Source organism: Schistocerca piceifrons, chromosome X (genome assembly GCF_021461385.2).
Source record: "Schistocerca piceifrons isolate TAMUIC-IGC-003096 chromosome X, iqSchPice1.1, whole genome shotgun sequence".
Lineage (NCBI taxonomy): Eukaryota > Metazoa > Arthropoda > Insecta > Orthoptera > Acrididae > Schistocerca > Schistocerca piceifrons.
Genome location: NC_060149.1, coordinates 787,963,135 through 787,985,039, shown reverse-complemented (window position 1 = coordinate 787,985,039; position 21,905 = coordinate 787,963,135). Strand labels below are relative to the sequence as shown.

Sequence of the window (21,905 nt, the reverse complement as noted above, 5' to 3'; positions counted from 1 at the left end):
ATTAAAAAATGAATTTAGACTCATGTCCTAAGCTAACCACAAACTTGTGATATGAAATATATCCAAGAAAATGTCAGTCAACAGTCTGTGGCCGAACTAAGATCATGATTGCTTTGTTCAAGGTCATTAAATCTAACCTTTATGAGCAAACTCAAGACAGAAAAAATTCAATTTCATCCCACAAAAAAACTGTTTTTTTACTATCATTGGTTACCTGAAACTTTCCTCACATTGCCTACACGAACTGCCATATTACCAGCCAATTGGCATTCCTCGTTGGCACATAGTTGTTGATTATGGGCAACACAGGCAGATTCCAAATTTTAAAAAAAGGATTGGAAGAAAAGTAAAAAAATAAAAAGTTAATTCTATTATGGAAAATGATGCTGCAAAGAATAACAAATTAAGAAAATTACATTTAAACCATTAACTGAATAAAAATAATAATCAAACTCTTTTGTTTAAAAAAATCCACTGCAGTTGATGATTTTCAAACATACAATCTTCTACACATCAGGCTAATATGCTATGTGTGCAGTTGTTACACTTATAACTTTGGTGAAGCAGTCGCATTGAAGAATTGCAGCCTTAAAAAATTCAGCTTCATGCAATGCCATACAAAGCTTATCTAATGTAAGTCGATCTCTGTGGTTATGATAACTGGTGAATTGCATATTGTATGGAAATATCCAGGGATCTTTGGTTTGTGCTGAGTATGAAACATGTGTATTTCATTAGCTTTATTACGTGTGTGTGGGTGTTTTTTGGTGCAGTTATCATGTGTGATGAAATATGAAATAAAAGTGCCAGATCCATGATTCTGGCTACAAAAACATCAAGAAAGAATGCTGGAACAAGGAATTGGAAGTGAAATGGCCAATTTTTGAGGCAGTTTGGTAGTTCAGCAGTGGCGAATGGTTCTGGTGTGACACTGAGTGCTCTGATTGCAGGAAACCAGCTCCAATATTTGAAGTGTCAACTATCAAATAATTTGAATTGGACTGTAGAACAACATTTTTTTTCTTTTTTATAGAATTGATTTTTATTTTGCAGTGGAGTTTTTGCTGATTTGAAACTTCTTGGTAGATTAAAACTGTTTGTCAGGTTGGAACTTGAACATGAAACCTTTGCTTTTTGCAGGTAAATGCTCTACCAGCTGAGCTATCCAGGGACAACTCACAACTTCTCCTCACAGCTTTGCCTCCACCAATACCTCTCCCTACCTTGCACAGAAGTTCTCCTGCATATCTTGTTGGACAGTCACTCCTGGAAAAAAGAGTTTAACAGAGAGTTGGGTTAGCCAGAACAACATGGTGGGAGCTCCGTAAGCAGGGAATTGCAGGGATAGCTGGAATTGCAGAACCACTCATGAGTGATGCGAATGACCATAACAGGAAAATGTGGTGCTGGACTGGAGCAATAGAAAATTTATTTTGTCAAATGAGTCTTGTAATGCATTGTGTCCCACTTCTGGCCTAGTGTACATTCCAAGAGTGATTCATGGTGAGTGGATGGGGGGGGGGGGGGGGGGGGGTGTTCGGCAGTGATTTGGGAGGCCAAATTTTGGTGTACTCTGCTATGTCATGTTACTGCCAACGATTATGTGACTATTTTGGCTGATGTCCATCCCATGGTACAGTGTTTGTTCCCCAATTGTGATGCTGTGTTCCAAGATGACGGCCTGGTTCACACAGCTCACACAGCTCGCATTGTCCAGGACTGATTTTGTGAACATGAGGATGAATTTTTTCATCTTCCCTGGCCACCACAGCCACCATATCTAAATATTATTGTGCCTTTTAGGTCTACTTTTGGCAAAAGTATGTGTGATTAACATCCACCTCCACAATCAGTACCTGAACCTTGTACTGTTTGCAGGAAAAATGGTGTAAGGTTCCTTTAACGCACATACAATACCAGTATTTTTTAGATGACTGGAAGCTGTTTTGAATGCCATCAAACTTCCTACACAAAATTAGGATCGGTAGTGTGTTGAGTTTTTGGTGTTTCCATATTTTTGACAACTCTCTCTCTCTCTCTCTCTCTCTCTCTCTTCTGTGTGTGTGTGTGTGTGTGTGTGTGTGTGTGTTTTGAAGAGAGTGGGGTGAGAGAGAGAGGGGGGGGGGGGGGGGGAGAACAGATAGGATGGGTAGGAGAAGAAGGCAGGGATAAATCTCATATACAGTTAGCTAGATAGTTATGGCTTTACATCCACATCCATACTTTGCAAATAGCTGTGAGGTGGTGCATGGCTGAGGTTACTACCCCTTGTACCATGTATTATGTTCTCTACCTGACCCATTTGCATATGGAGCATGGGAACGACTGTTTAAAAATCTCTCTGTGTGTACTGTAATTAGTCTAATTTTGTTTTCACAGTCCCTATGGGCTGCGGTATGATCCTAGATTTGTCACTTAATACTGATTCTTGAAACCTCTGTAAGCAGGCTCGTGTGGGATAACTGTCATCTGTTCTGAAGTCTGTCAGCTCAATTTCTTCAGGATTTCTATAATGCATTTCCATGAATCAGACCAACCTGTGGCTATTCATGGTGACCTTCTTGTTTGTAGGTATAAAGGTACAACATCCCCTATTAGTCATATTTGTTATGTGTGAACACACTTGTACAGTATTCTAGGACAGCTGACAAGTGTGTTTTGTAAGAAATTTCCTTTGGAGACTGACTGTACTTTCCCAGTGCCCTACCAATGAACCAGAGATTTCCACCTGCTTCTCCTACAATTGAGTTTATGTGTTCATTACATTTTATGTTCCTTCACATTGTTAAACCCATATATTAGTCTGAATTGACTGATCCCAGTTGTAACTCACTGATATTGTAGTCATAGTATACTGCATTTCTGAATATTATGAAGTGATGAATTGTACATTTCTGAATATATAAATCGAGTTACCAATCTTTGCACTTCTTTGAAATCATATCAAGATATGCTTGGATATTTGTACACCTTTTTTCATAGAGAAGATCATTATAGAAGTATGTGAATGATTTAGTCAGAAGAATTAAGTTTTTGTTGTGCCATTTAATTTATTTATTGCTTTGAATGAAAATATTTGTTGTGCAGGAGCAACAGACACCTCTCCATATTGCATCTCGTCTTGGAAATGTGGATATTGTGATGTTATTACTGCAGCATGGAGCAGCAGTTGACTCTACTACAAAGGACATGTATACAGCTCTGCACATAGCTGGAAAGGAAGGGCAGGAAGAGGTAAAGTACCTGGTGGGCCGCCGCATCATGGATCGTATAGACACACTTTATCTCATGGAACGATTTTGGTATAAGAGGCAGGAGTACTTTATATAGCTTCCATTGTTCTCTTTTATGGTGTGTCAACATACTCACAGAAAGCAGTGAAATGTTATACTGCAGCAGTGATGCATGAGCTTTAGTTATACAGTTGACTTCTTCAACCTTCCATATTTGGAAAACAAAATGTTTGTCTTTCACACCAACAATCCCTTGATGAATGCATCTGGAAGAAATAGTCAGTATATGTAATACAAAGTGGTAACTGTAAAAAATACTCTTCCACCAAACACTGGGAGTCTGAAGCCAGGATTCGAATGTTTCTGCCAAAAAATATCCTCGAGTGTTCCTAACGTAGTGAAGTATTTGTTTCGAACATGCTGTGTAATGGTAAATATCTGTGCTTTAGTCAGTAACTACAATGATTTTTGTAGTTAGTGTTAATTTGTAACAGTGACTACTCTTGACAATGTGTATGTTTGAGGCACCTACCACCACTTGCTGAAATATGGGCTATGTATTGTAATGTTGTCTTTATTTTGTGTAACTTCCAGTATTTACTGGGAAGCTGTTTGTTAGTTAGTTTTCATGTCCAATTGATGATTTGCACAATAAATCAGAATCATGTGGAACCAGTCATTTTATATTCACACCTCAAATTAATTTTTAAATGTATCTACATACTAATCATGTTAGTTAGCAGGTCCTACCCATCACATTTTACACACTACAATAATGGAAATTCTTCTATGGAATAGAAAGAGGAGCAACTTTTTCAGTTTGTTTTCAAATTTTACTTTACTGTCAGTCAGAATTTTGTATCACTGGGCAAGTGTTCAAAAATTTTAGTTGCAGCATTGTGCACACTGTTTTGTGCTAAAGGTAACCTTAATGCAGAGTAATGAAGGTCAGTTTTTCTTCTCATACTGTAATTATGAACACCATTGTTCCTTTTGAACTGCAGTGGATTATTTACTACACATTTACTGTGCCAATAAATATATGTAAAGCAGTTGTCAAAGTGTCCAAGTTCTTAAACAGAACAGGTGTCTACACGATGATCATTATTGAACACCACATATCATTCTTACAGCATGTATCTGAGCAATGAAGACTTTCTGTCTTAAACATGAATTACCTCAGAACATTATTCTTTGATGACATTATTGAATGAAAACATGCAAAACATATTAGTTTAGTGATTTGTCTCTCCCCAAAATTTGCAATGATTCTAATTACAAATGTAGGTGAACTAAGCTGTTTTAGGAATTCCAAAATGAGATTTTTCCAGTTTAAATTCTTATCAATATTGACACCTAAAGATTTTAAACTTTCCACCTATTTATTATTTCCTCACCCTGTGTTACATCTATCAGTGGCCTAATACCTCTGGATGCACAGAAGTGACATGTTGTGTCTTTTTAAAATTGAGAGTGAGATCTTTCACAGAAAATCAGTCAATGACACTTTTAAGAAGATTTTTTACCATTTTTCTGGTGATATATGCGCTTGGATCGATTACAATACTAGTGTCAACTACAAAAAGAATACCTTTGCTTCTTGTATATTATATGTGAGGAACAATGGTCAGGCCTAATGTTGAGTCTTGGGGAAACCCATATGTGATTTCTCTCAAGTCAGAAGAATCTTCCCTGATTACATTGGTTGAATTAGTAAGTACAACTTCCCACATTCTGCTGATTAAATATAACATTTTTCTTGGTTGGCTATACCATGAGTTCCACAAAGCCTCAATTTATCTAGGAAAATATTGTGATACACACAGTCGAATACCTTTGATGGTCACAGGAAATACAACCGGTGCTGTTATGTTATTTTATGCTTCTAAAATTTGGTGAGTGAACGTGTAAATGGTAATCTCACTTGAGCAACCCCTCTGAAATAGATATTGTGATTTACTGAGGATATTATTGTTACTAGTCTAGATCAAATCAGCTTCTCAAAAATTTTGGAAAATAATGTCAGGACTGAAATGGGTTAGTAGTTACAGACATCTCTCCATCACCTTTCTTATATTTTGGGGTTTAACAATGACATGTATCGATCTCTCTTGAGAAATCCCTTCAGTTTATTAAGGCATTACATATTTCAGATAAGACAGGGCTTATTACATTTGAACAAATCCGTAGTACTCTCTTTGAAACAGCATCAGATCCAGATGAGCTTTTAGTTTTGAGAGAATATATATATTTTTTAAATTTCAAATGGAGAAGGTAGTGATATAATCACATGATTAAATTCTATGAGAGTTACTTTTTCAACATACTTCTGTGACTTTTCTCTGAACTCTTTGTCCGTATATTTTCTAGTCTATTTAAGAAATCATTATTGAATCTACTTACTACCTGCTGACTTATCATGTGCCCTTTCATGATGTTATCCTGTTCTTTGGCTAGCGGTTCTGTCTCTGGGTTCACTACATTCCATATAGTCCTAAGTTTGTTCTCAGAATTACTGATTTCTGACATAACATGTATGTCCCTAGTTTTTTTAATAACTTTTCTTAGTAATTTTGAGTATTTTTTGCTGTACGCAACTACTGCAGAATCTCTATTTGCCTGCAGATTGAGTTTCCTGGTGAAAGATATTTTAATCCCTATTGTGATCCATGGTTTAAGGTCCCTTCTGATCACTGTATTGGAAAGTTATTTTCGATTAATGGTATAAATTTATCATGGAATGGATGAAAATTTATATCAGCATTTGGTTCACTATTAGTTTAATCCTAGGTCATCTCTTGTTATCTGTTCGCAAACCCATTTGTTCTGCAGTCATTAATTACTCTGTGAGGAGTATTGGTATTGTAAGGCACTATCTTATATATCCTAACTAACCGTGCATCATTATTAGAGAGCGAATTTGTTACTTGGTTTACAGTTATTTTTGTGCTTTGAGCTTCATCAAAAAAAGGTACCTATGCATCTCTGCATAGATGTCAGAAATGTTAGAAATGATGGTGGTCAAGTGATTAGTGTTTGAACTTCGTGAGACGAATTTGTATGAGGTGACAATTCCACTCCCCCTCAAACTAAATTATTAATGTGGTTTTTTCATCACTGGTCATATTATTTAATTTATATAACATTTTAGAGGTAATATAATAAATAAAACCACTTCTATTTAAGAAGTATTTGCACGAAGTTTCGATTTATTTTTCCCCTGTCTGTCCGACAAATATCATGCTGCAGCATGTGATGTCAAGAGCATGTACATTACTCTTGTGGTTTGGCACATTGTGACTTACTATATTACTTATTGTGAATAACATCATTCACATCATTATTTATCGAGGTTTGACTTAGGCTTTCAGACCTGTCCCTCCTCATTGAAAATTTAATTACAAATAGTAGATAGTCAAATAACATATGAAATTTATGACAACTTCATTAAAATGCACATGGGTCTTTTTTTCACCATATTACCTCTCAAATGTCATATAAATTAAATATTGGGATCACTGATGAAAGCAAAAAAAAGTAAGTATTAGTGAGATTCAAATCATAGCCTCATTCATGATCCTCTTGCTTAGCGCAAACACCAACCACTTGGCCACAATGACTTCCTACAGTCAGTGCCTTCACAGAAATACATCAGTTACTTAATCGACGCATAAAACTTCTCTTATGATTTTTTCAGAATGGCCAGAAGTGCACCTTACTACTTGCAAGTTATGTTGTTTTATTGGCCTACTAAAGGTCAACAAAGTTTGAAGTAAATCTGTGACCTGAACATTGTGTCTTCCACTAGTGAGATTAAACTCTAGGATATGTATAAGGTTTCCAGTTCATTTCTCCTGTAAGAATCCTTTAGAAATTTTATCTTGAAATCACTACAGGGTAGTAACTGCTTGCTGCTGTGCGACATATAGCATAGTAAGGAAACCAATTTCCTCAAAAAAAGTTCGAAATATCCCAGCGGAATCAGCATACAATTACAACAAAAAGTGAACTATTTTTAATGATTCATTCACAAGCACAAACTTCTTTGTGCTGAGCGTTACAAAATCTGTGTTGACAGGGCTGACAGCACTGTTTTCCCAGGGCCTGTCAGGTGGCTGTTTTGCAATCTCTGAAAGGGTTCAAAATATTTTCATTGTGAGTGTGGCTGTTGTTCCTATTTCATTCATCACTCCTAATGCTGTAATTTCTGTCCAGCCAGATAGGTCTGTGCTCCACATCCTATGATAACCTGATCCCTTTTGTCAAATTATTTACACAAATCCCCTATGTCCTCTGTCACCTAACTAAGGCTGGTACTTGGCTTCACAATACTTGTGACCTGGTACCCTGCCCTTAATTTTTCCTGTACCATCTTGCTACATCCCTCCCATGACTACTGCCTAGCAGCAAGACTGTTTTCTTCCTATGCTCTTTCAGTAGTGACCTATGCTTAATTTTTTTGCGAGACGTCTGCTGCACTCTACTGTGACCTACAGCTGGATGAGGATCTTCCCCTTGTACTTCAGGTAACAAATCAGACATATTAGGTACTGTAAGCACAGATGTTAATGAAGTTACAGAGCTGTTCTCCTTTCACCCATTAATTGTTGCCTCTATCCAAACCTCATGATCTTTTTCCCCCTTTAACCTATCACATTCAGATTTTACAGAATCTAACTCAAACTGATAAGCACAAATCTCTGCCTCCTGTTCAACAATTCTCTCATCTCTTATAGTGCCTATACAGTTATTTTTATGACAAAAAAGAACTCAGAATTCACTTGACTGTTGATTAACTTATCCACACTATGATCTAACTTTTAATTGCTTCTATCAATGTTTGGGAACATGAAGTCCATGATTGGCTGCAGATGGTCTCCAAGTAGCCGTACATAACCAGAAGACCTATTCCATTCCATGTAAACACAGCTCACACAATTCCAGATTTCTCCTTGATTTCCTTTACTGCTTATTCAGTGTACAGAGTGACTAACATCAGGGTTAAGCTACAAACATTTCTCAGTCCCATTTAGCTACTCCTTCCCTTTCATGTTCTTCGACGCTTATAACTGCTGTCTGCTTTCTGTACAAGTCGTAGGAAACTTTTGGTTCCTGTATTTCACCCCTATTTCCTGAAGAATTTCGACTATTGTATTTCAGTCAACATTGGCGAACACCAAACAAGAACTCAGAATTTCACTTGACTGTTGATTAAATTATCCACAATACAATCTAACTTTTAATTGCTACTTATCATGTGTATTACTTAAAATTAGACAATGTTTACTATTGGTAGAATACTGTCTGCAATACATGAGACAACCTTATGCAATAATTTAAAAACAAAATCTCAGATCACAAAATCTTCTATTGCCCAGATGAAGCAGATATAAAGGAACAAACTCATGTGTAAAATATGCTTCACACCATCATTGCACCCTGTGGAAGTATGGAATGTATTTATGATAAGTATTCTTAAATCATTTTGTAATTTGCAGTGCTTAGATTTTTATCAGTAATATCTTACTATTTATTTATCATACAGTGTGTGTGTGGGGTAGGGGGACCAGGGCTGAAGCATTGTCACATATGTAGGTCTAAGTCATATTTATTATGACAGTAACTCCTGTAAATACAAAATTATGTCTTCCTTTTTCTACTAAAAAGAAAATATTTCAGATCCTTTCATAGAGTGCATGATAGAAAATGTCAACAGTATTCTGTAAATATGAATAAAACAGTTAGGATATGCATATATTTGAGAAACTCTGTAACTTCGTTGCCTCTTTTTTGCTATGCTCATTCGTCATAGCCTTGTAAGGGGAGCAGGGAATATAACCTGTTACATGACTCTTTGATATCAGAAGAGAAACTATCACTTCTGTAGAAGAATAAGTTTCTTGCAAGAGCATACCCAAGACCCAACCATATGTGAATTATTTGTCATATCCATTCTCTGGGACCTAAACACTATGAACACGGCAATTATACTGGTGCATCAATGTGGACCACCATGGCTTACTACTTTACTACTTTAGCAGGCCTTCTCTGGGTTAAAAATGAATGGTTAAGCTAATACCGAAAGTCATGGACATTGACTACATACCAACTATTAAACTACTGGTAGTGAAACATACTTCCCATAAAGCTTGTTTTAATAACACCATTCATAATGACACAAAGATGTTCACATAGTTTAACAGGGCACAATTAAAAAACTGTCAATGAAAAAGTAAGAGAAATCATCAGTTTTCTCATTTGATTGTTCTGACATTTGCATTATATAGCTACTCTGTTTGCTTCATGTTTCATAGCCAATTCTGTCAACAATTAGAAAGGGAGATTACAATGCTTTTTCCAATATTTGTCAGAGATTTGTTGTCCTTAGGGTAACACAGAAGAATGTAAATTTCAAAAGTTGAATAGTGACAATAAGCATGATTGCAATAATGAACTAGCTACTTAATTAAGTATACATTGAGATGACAGAGGATTAATAAAAATGAATGAAGAACACAAGATATCTAATCACTAAAATATTGTTGCATTTATGTTTGCTTTTCGAATAAGGTTTCTTTGTGATGATCCATTCCCAAAATAATTGTTCCCCTTCTACTAACCATTCCACTTTGCATTTGTTAACTTTTTGTCCTGATCGACCAAGTGAGATGGAGCACTGGTCACAGCAGTGGGCCCACATGTAAATATAGCAAGGTTCTAATCCACATCAAAATATAGATTTTTTGTGATTTGCCTAACTCGTTGGTATGCCAATGGTCCCTTTGAAAATGTTACCTCAATCTAGTCTTATATGAACTTGTGCTCCTTGCTTAATGACCTCAGAACTGACCAGACGTTAAACCCTAATCTACAGTTCTTCAGAAAATAAAACTGCCTGTTTCAAAAAATAAACATTATTTGTTTTTCATTTTTTTTGTCAACTGTTCTCTTGTTACTAAAATTTTCATGAACTCTGCATTCAGTTTAAAGTGTCATTACAATTAATTGCTTATTTCTGTATTAATTAATTCTAGAGATGCACACCACAGAATCCTTATAACATAATAACCATGTGTAAGCTAAGTATGATTCAGTAGTAGCCATTTTAAGACAATGACAATTTATTTCTTCATATATAGTGAGACAGGTCTGATATAAATTAGTAAGAAAAAAAGAATATCCTAAGATCTTTTCTTGTTCTTGACATGGCTCTTTAACAGTCGTAAGTATATGCATATATTTTTCGCTTCTTCATCTTAGAATTTTGGAAAATGTAGTACTGGTACCATAAATGGGGGTGAATAGAAACAGTGCTCAATTTTAAAAGAAAAAATTGATAATTTTAAAACAAAATTTGAAAACCAAGATTAAATTGGATTGTAGTTGTTGTTCCTAGCTTTAAACTTATAATTAGATTATGGACCTAGCTCATGCTTTTATAATATAAAAAAATAAAATCTTAATGTTTCTATTCACCTTTGTTGGAGGGGGGGAGGTGGGGCTGAAAAGTAGCATTTTCAATTAGCCACAACACAAGTCAGATTAAAGTCTACTTTAAAACTGAACTTTTAGTTAATGAAACAGAATTGCATATTTGCTTACCATGTACTTAAAAAAAATAGATTTGTGCTTACAGATACAGTTTGAAGTAAAAAAATTCAGCATCATACCCAATGTTTGTCATAGAGTGAACAATCATCAACTCACAGTGTTGCCAACTTTGAAATTCATAATTTCCTTCTTACATTGGTTCACTTCTTATTTATCCTATTTATTGGCCTTTGTGGGGAATAGGGACATGTCAAAATCTTTTTTGGATCTAGGAGAATAAGAAACAAAAGTTCTCTGGCTGAAAATAAGTTTTATTCAATACAAAAACTGACAATATTGCATGAATTGTGGTTTTTTTATTCTGTTCATTAAAAACGATCATTATATCTCTAATTAATTTATTGTAACATTAAAACTGATGAACTTGATTTGTTTGTTAATACTGAATGCAGAATTAATACATTAAATCACTGACATCATGTTTAAAGATGATGTCTTTTAATCTACAAGTCATACCTCCAGATGTAATGAAGAGTGTTCGAAGAATGTCTCATTTACGAAAAAATTACTCCTCATCTTTTACTTTTTCCATATACTTTAATCACAGTGTAATCTCCTGGGTTGACAACAGTGCCACGTTGTTCCTCATTTCCATGAAATTCTTGGTCTTCTTCTTCAGAAACACTGATGATTACTACTTTTTCTATCCATCCCACAAATTATGAAAATGTGACCCTACATTTTCAATTAGCCACAGTACATGTCAGATTAAAGTGTGCTTTAAAACTGATCTTTTGGTTGCTTGCATATTTGCTTACCATGTATTTAAATTAAAACAACATAATTTAGAATTTTACTTACAGATACAGTTTGAAGAAAACAAATTAACATCAACTGATAGTGTTGCCACCTTTGAAATTCATAATTTCCCTCTTACATTGGTTCACCACCTAACGAGACAAACAAAGCTTTGAATTATATTCCCATTTTTCTTCCAGCACAATAGCGTGGAACTTTTTGGAAGGTTTGTTTCAGTTTACTCCATTTTTTTAGTTCACCCATTTTACGGTATGATATTCTGACTTCATTTCCTCGCTAGTAATATATCCTGGAAACATCTTTTGAATGAAACCAGATTTTGTTTCCACTATCATGATTATCCATGCAATAATGAATGCTTATATAACATAAATATCACTCAGAAGTTAAAAGAGAGACTTACACAGTAATACTTAGTATTAAGTGCTGTTGATGTCATATATCTGTATGTTTGTGCTCTTATTGTTCACATATCTGCTTACTTATGAAAATATTTGGAAAATCTTATAATGTTCTGAATTATTTTATGGGCAATAACACAATTAGTGCACCATTTAATGATCTCCTATACATTTACTGACGTTACTTCTTGCGTTCATACACATCTAGTATTTATGTGGATTACAATCATATAAGTTGAAACTTTGTTGTATTTATTGTACTCTCTGCCCTGTTTATTAAATCACACATTTTATTTGAAATTCATTTTTATTCTGTATCATCATCTCTGTTGTAAATTGTGGAATGTAGACACAGAGGAAAGTGCATGTGAATACTTTCAAACATCTATGTTAGCTTATTAATGTTTTTGATTCCACTCAACCACTTAAATGTGGCTTCAAAAACTTAATTGGTCTAAACACTGTAGAAAGATTACAATTACATTGCATTATAAATGTTTGTAATGACATGATGCTGTGCTTTTCAAGTAGTTTCTTGCATGCATGCATTTCTTTCACATGTAGCAGATTATAAAAGTGAACAGTTCTTGGATGTGACATTTATTTGTGAAATGATTTGGCTGTACTTATCTGCATATGCATCATAAACAGGGCAAAACCATATTGAAATTATTAGAGATTTTTTGTAGTTGTGTGCTGTGTAAATACTATTTCAGTATGCCTAGCAACAATACGTAGATGTGGTTTTCTGACATAGTTGGCAGGTATGATCTGAAATGTGAATCAGGAATTTTTTACATGTACTTAGTGATATGTTAATTTTTTTTTCTTTCGTGAGGAAAGTTACAAAGGCTTTCAGTATCATATGTTGGATTCAACATTCAACATGTAAGGTTCTGAGCTTTTTCCTGTGATCATTTTTATTTATTCGTGTCATCAAAATAATGAGATTTGAGTGTTTACATCTTTTCTCTACATTATTCTCTGTCTCTGTTGAAAGGTATATGGCATTTTTGCATTTGAATGAAATTTATAAATGAAAAAACTAAAGTGTAATAAAAGATTGAAACATGCAATATAGAAAAATGTAAATACAACATCAACACATTATACTACCTCTCATTCTTGTAAAGACTTTTTTTTAAGATTAAGATATCATTATGTTCTGTATGATCCATGATTTAGCACCTGTGATTCAACCACAGCAGAAAATTACTAATGGTAGTAGTAAATTTCTTTTCACCATCTTATGCTTGGTTTTCTGCCTTGGACTGTTGATATGATACCATATGCATTTAAAATGAAACATTAAGATTGTGAGTTATGCCAGTTGCTGAAATGTGGATGAATAATGATGATTCTATATTATTAGAAATTTAAATGGTGAAGAGCAATCTTACAGAAAGTACACATAGACGTAAACCCTATATCAAAATCCAAAATCAATAAATTGTAGTTGATATTGTAACTAACCATTTGTATGAAATGGTATTTTCAAAACTTTGAGCAGTATGTCACAGAGTACAACTAAATAGTCAATAAGAAAAGCTGTGTTTGCTTACCTCATTGCATGCACTTTCTCTGTTTCGTTTCTCTCTTAAAATAGTTCTAAATCTACTTGAAAAGGAGACAAGGAAATAAATTAGTTCTTTGTAATTGACAGCATCAGCAAAAGTCTTATATTAAGTCTTGAAATTTTTTGTATATAAAATTTAAATATAAACCTCTTGTTGGTATGATTGACTGATGAAGGGTGGGGAAGCCTGGCAGATTGTCTTCTAGCCTTGCAGGAAAAATGAATACTTACACAATATTTGTGATATGTTGATAGAAAGAGACATCTTGATGGAGACAATATTCCATTCTCTGTGTAGATAGGTCATGCATGCTTTCAGTGTAGAGCAAATAATAGGATTTCTTAAATTATATTTATTTATTCATTTTTTCAAATAAATTGTCACCAAATTTAAATTGCAGATGGTTTCAATGTGAGGTATAAACTATTTTGATATCTTTCATACAAATCTCACTGTTGCAATTACAGCAAATTATGCTTTATATATAATATTTTTGAATATTGTTATATTTTGTTGGACTGTTAATGTTTCAACAATAAACATTTTATAAATTTCAAAGTTTCTCACTTTCCTTTATTTCTCATGCATTATTTTCATTTGCTGCTAAAACATTTTTAAGCATGTGCATTAATCATTGCATTAACAAGGACATTCATAAGACTACACTGCTTTCTGTTAGTCAAGTAGCGCAGAATTTTTTTCTTTTTATGGCATGCAACATTGATTGTACAAAAAGACATAGTAAGCATGTAATGAAGCACATACATATAAACTAATCTATTAATACTACAAAGGTTAGTCTAGTAGTATTGCAAAAGCAAAATTTTATACACAAATCAATTGAGAATAACAAAAACTCCATGCTTCTTCAGCGATAGCTTAGCAGCAATATAATCTATATTTTTAATATATTTTCACATGGACCAGTGAAATGAACATTTAGTACAATAGTCATACAATAATACTTCAAGACAATATTTAATGATTTTTTCAGTTATTGGCATATTCTTCCTGATGCATTCTGGAAATATCATCTTGTATCTTGCAAGAGATTTGTTTGAAACAATGAAGAATTACTGTTGGTGTAGAAGACAAATGTTCTTTTCCCATGTTTTCTACCTGTTAAATACATGTCATGAAATTTATTACATTTTGCCCTAATTCATTTCCAAAGCATATATGAAGCTGCTTTTTCAAAATTTTGAAATACTAAGAATGAATTGCCACTGAAGGAAAGTGGAAGTGTGTTAAACTGATTTAATATTAATTTTTTCAAGAGAAACTAAATTTCTGTATGTCAAAAGGTTGCCGTGGACACTTCCCATATCTGGAAATGTTGTGCCTACCTGCGACTCAGCATCTCCACTATACGTGTAATATATGTATTACACATCACGAGCTACTTATTGAAGCTCTCTATACACTTTTTATGTGGTAAAAAGCAAAGAATATTATAAATAAACAGATATGGGAAGTGTCCATGGTAACCCTTTGACTCACAACATTTTAGTTTCGTACTTTCAAACATATATTAAATTGTGCTTATAAACACCATTATCATTTTCTCTTTGTGGCTGATGGGAACTATTCAGAATGTCATTTCTTCTAAATATGCTATCAAATGAGTTACCCATCTCTCTAGCATTCATATTTTAATACTCATCCTCTAGTACAGCAGTTGCCATGGGAGTTGATGAAGACAATGTCATAGGCACATGGATTGAAAGTGCAGCTTATGAATTACAGAATTTTTCTCCAGAATATGTCAGCAGGATAGTTGCACAAAACATACCTTATTACACCCGTTCTGATGACAATTATGGATTTCTTGACTATGAAGCTCAACTAATGTAGGAACAGTTCATATTTTATGGCTACACTACAAGAATAATGTGGTTTGTTGTGTCACAAAATCTGTTATAAATGTGCACACTAATGTTAGAGAATATATCCTTATTGGTCAAGTCAACATTCATTGAGCAATATAGAGTTGTATATTTTACCGTGAGACAGAGAATGAGAAAATATGAATATGTCTTTCTTGGTTTGAATAAAAGCAAATAAATCACAATTCTCTTGAAGCAATACTAGGTGTGTAACAGAATATTTAAAACAATTGTTAATAAGAATGAGAACTCTGATTTGGAACAGAATGTATTTCAGAAAGCTTGCTTAGATGGCAACCAGTGACATGTTTGTGACTTTTTAGGCTTTCTCAGCCGATCTGTTGCAGTTACTATGAGACAACATTGTGTAAGTCCCACAGTATCTCATCAAAGCAACTATTTGAAATATTCAGGTGGTTGCGACCACCTGCAAATGTCAAACAGTTGCTCCAGTGAGTTATGGTGGAACTAAAACTTTGTTATCTAGTGTTAAATATAAGAAGGGTATACTATGTTTGTTACTCCTGAAAAACACTTAGACTTTGCTAAAGCAGAAATAGTAGTTAGTGGCTTAAATTATACGCAAATCTAAGAACTGGATACTTATACACACACCTGGATCAGCTATTAAAATTATGAGGTGTTTTATTTAAAACTTTGGCAAAATCATATTCAAGATTTTTGTTTATATTACCTTGAAGTTATTAGAAAGGTAAGAAATTCTCTCTCAAACACCTGAACAGAAAGATATTGAAAATGTGCGAATAAAGTCGTTATGAATACTAAGTTGAGACTTTATAGTCAGTCTAAGTTCTAAGGAGAAAAATGACAGTTTCTTGTTTGATTTTAATATTTAATAACATGATCTCTGCAAACTTGCATTAAGAGTCTGCTGTAAAGTCAGCACGACCAGTGTGCTGGTTCAGCAGTGACAGAGACTGACACATGAGGGTGAATAAGGCCATAATCACCACATAGTCTGAAATAATACCCATCTTGATGAAATGCCGTAGGGTCAAACATTAATGAACACACATGTTCACAACAGATCAAGCATATACTCAACAAAAAAAAGAAAGAAAGTGAATGCAGCAGACCACTGAAAAAAAGCTTGGAAACAGTAGAACAGAAATAAAAAAGCTGTTGCATATCTGTTCTAATTTTTTAAAGTTTTTCACAGAGGACTTCAGTGGTGGACATTATCAAAAGACACAGTATACTTAAAACCATAAAGCTACACTTTCATGGCATTCTTTTTGTTCTTAAATTTTATCTATGCATCAAATGGCAGGATTAGAGAAGTGAAACCCTTTTTTGTAGGTATTTGACCAATTGGGATTTTTGTGCTCCATTTACAAGTAGAGTAGCCAGCTGTAGTTGACAAAAGTACTTTGAATGTTTATGTATTGTGTGGATTATAAATGTAAGCAAAGTTTATAATAATTAATTTGAACCTTAAACTAGCTAGTCATGCCATAGGTTTTGTAGAATGACCTTATGTATTGGGATGAACTCCATCTTCCTACCCTGGTATAATACATCGAATGTGTATCTGTCATGCGTCTTGGCAATGATGTGTTGTGGTGTGTTTGTGTTGATACAGGTGTGATGAAAATGGAAGAAAGTCAAAGTGTAAAATAATTGACAGGTTTATAGTTTCTTGTATCTTGTATGTTGCATTTCCATCAAGCAGAACTGCTACAGCATTGTACTAGTTTTGGGGCATTCTCATCCTCTACATAGATCCTATGGATAATTTTGTAAGTTTCATATGCATTATTTTTTCTGTAGTTTTAATGACGTATTTTCCAACACCACCCTCTTCATGAATCTTCGCTTTCTTTACACTTTACATATGGCTGTAAGCATATCTTCTGACATTACTTCTGGAGTGTCATTATTTTCAGTATTTTCTTTATTTCTGATTCAACTCTTCAACGTTACAAACATTTATAGATGTCTTCCACTGCTTCCACAATTTTTCCCTATTGTTAGCTATTGTAAAATCTGTACAAGAAACAGCTTAGCCACAGCAAAGCAGCTCTTTGCCGAATGGATCTTCTCTTCTGTAGTGGAGTAGATACCGTTTTGAAACTTTCGAAGAGTCCCGACATGGTATACAATTTTAATTGGTATATTTGATTACACTAATTTTTGTTTGTTGTGTTTGCCACAGAAAGTACCTATGAAATACATATAGGAGAAATACTATGCTAAAGATATATGATCAACAAAGCAAAATAAACTTCCTTTTAAACAGAGATTATGCCATTTCCTCATCTCCCTAGAAATTACATTATAAGAGAGATCAAAATTGTTTGAAATAAATGTGAAGAAACACACACTTAAACAAGAACATACAAAGAACAGAACGGAAAAAAGATGGTTAGAAAAACGCAAGATAGAACACAGTGAACATACAAAGAGAACTTGGTAAGAACGAAGAAAGAAGAAGAACTCATGACAACTCAAGTTCAATTGCTCCCTCAAAATGGAATTATCGAAAATAATAATAATAATAATAATAAATGAGAAGAAAGGTAAAATGCAAAATTGATGCACTGACTTTTCTTCCACATTAATGTAATAATTATATCCCCTGAGAAGAGGGCAGCTATTGTATTGAGGGTAAGCAGTGTCACTTAATTGGCAGGTGAAGATGAAAACTACTCCATATACAATCTTCAAGCTACTGTACAGTGCAAGTAATGTCAGCAGTAGAATGATCACACAGCTTCCATGAATACTGGTTCTCTAAATTAAGCCAACAGGATTTTGTGAGAACTACATTGCCATTCTTCGTATTTCAATTTCGAGAACATCTCTCTTACAATTCTATATCAGCTATACTGACCTTTTATCATCCTAGCAATTCATCTCTCAATTTTTTCCATGACTGTTGTCACACCTACTTAATAAAGACTACAAGCACTGAGATGATACTCTAGAACTGGTCACACTAGTTCCTTGTTTGCAGTTTCCTTTGCAGGTCCACAGCTATTTTCCAGAATCCTTTCACCACAAGTCTTCCATGAGCCATATCTAGTACTGGACCCATTTTGTATATCTTTTTAGTATTACCTCTAAATACAACAAAGAAAACATTCTAAATGCCACTTTCAACCAAAATCCATTTTCAGTGCTATTGTGTTCTCAGTACTCTGTTGCATGTCCTTAGTTTAGATCTGTGTGTCAAACCATGAATAAACCTTTCAAACATGTGTTAAGTCAATGAGGCATAACATTTGTGCACAGCTGTGCTTCCTCCTAGAGGTTCAAATTTTAACATATATGAGAAGTGGTTTTTGTCGACTCCAGTTCTATTGATTAAAGCAGTAGTCTTGGATTTCTGTGCTTGCCCACAGGTCCCAGATTTGAGTACTGTGTACACTCCACTTGCAGAGTGAAAATTCATTCTGGAAACAATCACCCATTCTATGACTATGCCAGCTTCCACAATATTCTTTCTTCCAGGAGTGCTAGTCTCACAAGTATTGCAGGAGAAATTGTCTCAACTTTGTAAGATAGGAGATGATGTATTGGTAGAAGTAGAGCTACAAGGACAGGTCATAAGTCATACTAGCTTAGTTGGTAAAGCAATTGGCCATGAAAGGCCAAATTCTGAAGTTCGTGTCCCAGTCTGGCAGACAGTTTTAATCTGCTAGGAAGTTGTGGCTATTGGACTTTGAAGCTACCAGCATTGGTGGTGAGTGAAGCAAATACATTGTTCAGTGGCACCCATAGTTCTGACCTCTAGCATGATATGAAGGCAATAATGCTGAGCAGACCCCTTCACTGTGGCTGTTGCATGAAGACAAGACTTGCATTTCCTGGCCCATATCATACCAGCCTGGCACAGCTGCTCTGCAGTGAATACGTTGAGCTGTGCCATGCCTATTAGTGTGGGATATTGAAGTCTCTCATTGACACCTCAGCAGGGGTGGGAATGGCTAGACCCCAACTATGTAGTCCCAAGAAGATGGCAGAGTGCCCAAAGACCCAGATGCTCAGCTGGCAGCCTGGACTTTGGTACTGGTAGAGATGGCAGTGTTGTTGATATGGCACTGAACAACATAGGCTGTACATCCCATTGCTGCCCAACTGTTTGACAATGATTGCTTTTCTGGCTGGAGTTTAAATGCACCTTCTGCTAGCTGACTTCATGATAGTAAGTGTGTTCTGTATGTCATGCTGAACAATCTGGAGCAGAGGCAACGTCCGCAGTGGCTGTTGTAATCGGCAGCAGGTGTTGTCATATGGCAGTCAGTCAAGCAGGAGTTACTTCTCGATAGCAGGCCCCAGGGTATTAAAACTTAGAACAGTCTCACAAAAGCATCTTGCTTCTGCTAAGGTGTGCTGATCAAGCAAGGTGACAACTGGCAGTGGACAATGTCTGTTTCTTGTTGCTCTGTTCTTCATCCAAGCTCTACTACTGCCCATCCTATTACAATTCCTTTCTCCTAAGAAAAATTTGGTCTCTGGATATCCATTGAAAACTGGCTGCAGCAGAAGCACTGATTTATTTACGAGTATTTGCACTTCATGTCCCCTACTTCACTCACTGTGATAGTTGGTTGGTGCTTTTCACTATTTACACATCTGTTCAACCTTGCAAGCTCTTGGCTCACACATGGAGTTTTTGTCTGCAGTTAGTTCTGTTTCTGGTTGGTGCTGCCATTACTGGTTTAAATGCAGAGGTTAAAGGCTGTTGGGGATGTAATGTGGGCAACTTTCAGCTTAAAATGATAGTGAGCAGTACCTACTACAGCTAAAACCATGTAGGTAGCTGAAGTCAAGGTTGCTATAGTTATGAGTTGGTGTTGATATTCTTATGATATCGTTTTACATGGACTAAAAGTTGCTACATTGATACTTGGCCATTTTGTGTGGCTAACATCTGATCTAGGGAGGAGAGTAGGGTTGGATCTGAAGTATTATTCAGGTAAGTCAGGTTTTCAGCTGGTAGGATGTCTAAAGGTATGTCAGGTAGGTATATTAATATGTGGGTGGTATTTAGATTGGTGGTTCCAGTGATGTGGCAGATAATTGAAAAGTTGCTCCAGAAATATTGTGTTGGGTGTGTTGATAAATAGCCCTTGACCCTGTAATTCTATCAGTGTGTGCCATTGTAATTTCCTAACTCATAACAAGTAAAAATAATACTCATTTAGTTTAACACAGAGTATAATGAATGCAGACCTACTCTTTGCAAGAATTCTGTTTTGTCTGTGATTATCTCTTCAGGACATTCTGTTCCAGATTTCTGGGTATGGAACAAGGTGAACTTGCACAACCTATGGACACGGTGTAACCATTATGTAGGGCACATGCTGATTGGCCCAGTTCAGCAGCACAGTTATTTCTGAGTCAAAAGCAGTGTGTGGTTCTCTATGACCATTAGTACTTTGTGTACTTTCAGATGTACAATTGTTTTCAAAATGTCCCAGGCTGCTGGGTAAGTGTGGAGGGCATAACACTTTGATCTGCAGTCTCTGCAAGTTAATAGTATTTGTATTTGAATTTTCAGTTCTCATGACATTGGCCATATGATGAAATAGTAATTTTTTTTCCCCCAACTGCTGTTAGCAACTCTAATGGTTCAGGTAACTCTGCTCGAACCTTATGTAAGCCTTCCAATAACTAAAATGGAGGTTGTAGTATCAGTGTGAAATGACTATGAACAGCATGTAACAGGTCTTCATGTAGTTCGGTGATTTTTGTATGTGCATCAGTTATGCTGTCAGTGAGGGTGCTGAATAGCCTTGCAGCCATTAAACTGGTATCTACATTATCCAAATAGTCCTTAAATATGCCCAAAGCATGATTAGTGTTGTCTGATAATGTCTAGACATGGGACGTTAGCATTGCAGCCAAGATGCATAGCTGTCTGGTATTGTTTGCTCTGTCCTTTTCCTTGCTGGTGAGCAGCATAGTAACTAGGTCTACTGTTCCCAGGCTGCCTTCTACATCTGCCTGTACTTGTTTTAAAGCCTTATTTATCTTATCTTGGTCCTCTGCATTGGCTGTACTGAAAATAGTTTTCAAGATTGGACTGCCAGAATCTAGCCACTCCCTTCTCCTTAAAAAGCTCAAAAGGAGAAGACATCTTCTGGCTTTTGTAGCCTTGTAAGGGGATACTGCTTTGCTCTTTTTGAATTCTTTGTTCCTATGACTTGTGGATGCAAGGTATTCCAGTCATTGTGCTGAGAGTTAATGTAGTAATTTAACATTTTTGCTATAATTTGATGGAACCTTTCTGTTTGACCATTTCCTTGTGGGTGCAATACACTGGTCCTAAGTTTCTTAATGCACAATACCTGTTGTAACTACATTATTACATCAGACAAAAAATTCATTCCTTGGTGTGTTATTACTGTTTCCAATGTGAACTTTGGTCCACAATGATTGACCTTCACATGTTCCACTGATACTGTGTGC

At 35.2% G+C, this 21,905-nt stretch overlaps 1 protein-coding gene across 2 annotated transcripts in view; it reads left to right on the top strand.

The window, feature by feature from the left end:
* Positions 1 to 21,905, top strand: part of LOC124722875 (ankyrin-3-like) — an 898,463-nt gene that overhangs the window by 327,672 nt on the left and 548,886 nt on the right. For both annotated transcript variants that reach the window (XM_047248010.1, XM_047248011.1), the window contains one exon: positions 3,088 to 3,234. In XM_047248010.1, coding sequence (XP_047103966.1) covers positions 3,088 to 3,234 — 147 coding nt within the window. The remainder of the gene's footprint in view (positions 1 to 3,087; positions 3,235 to 21,905) is intronic.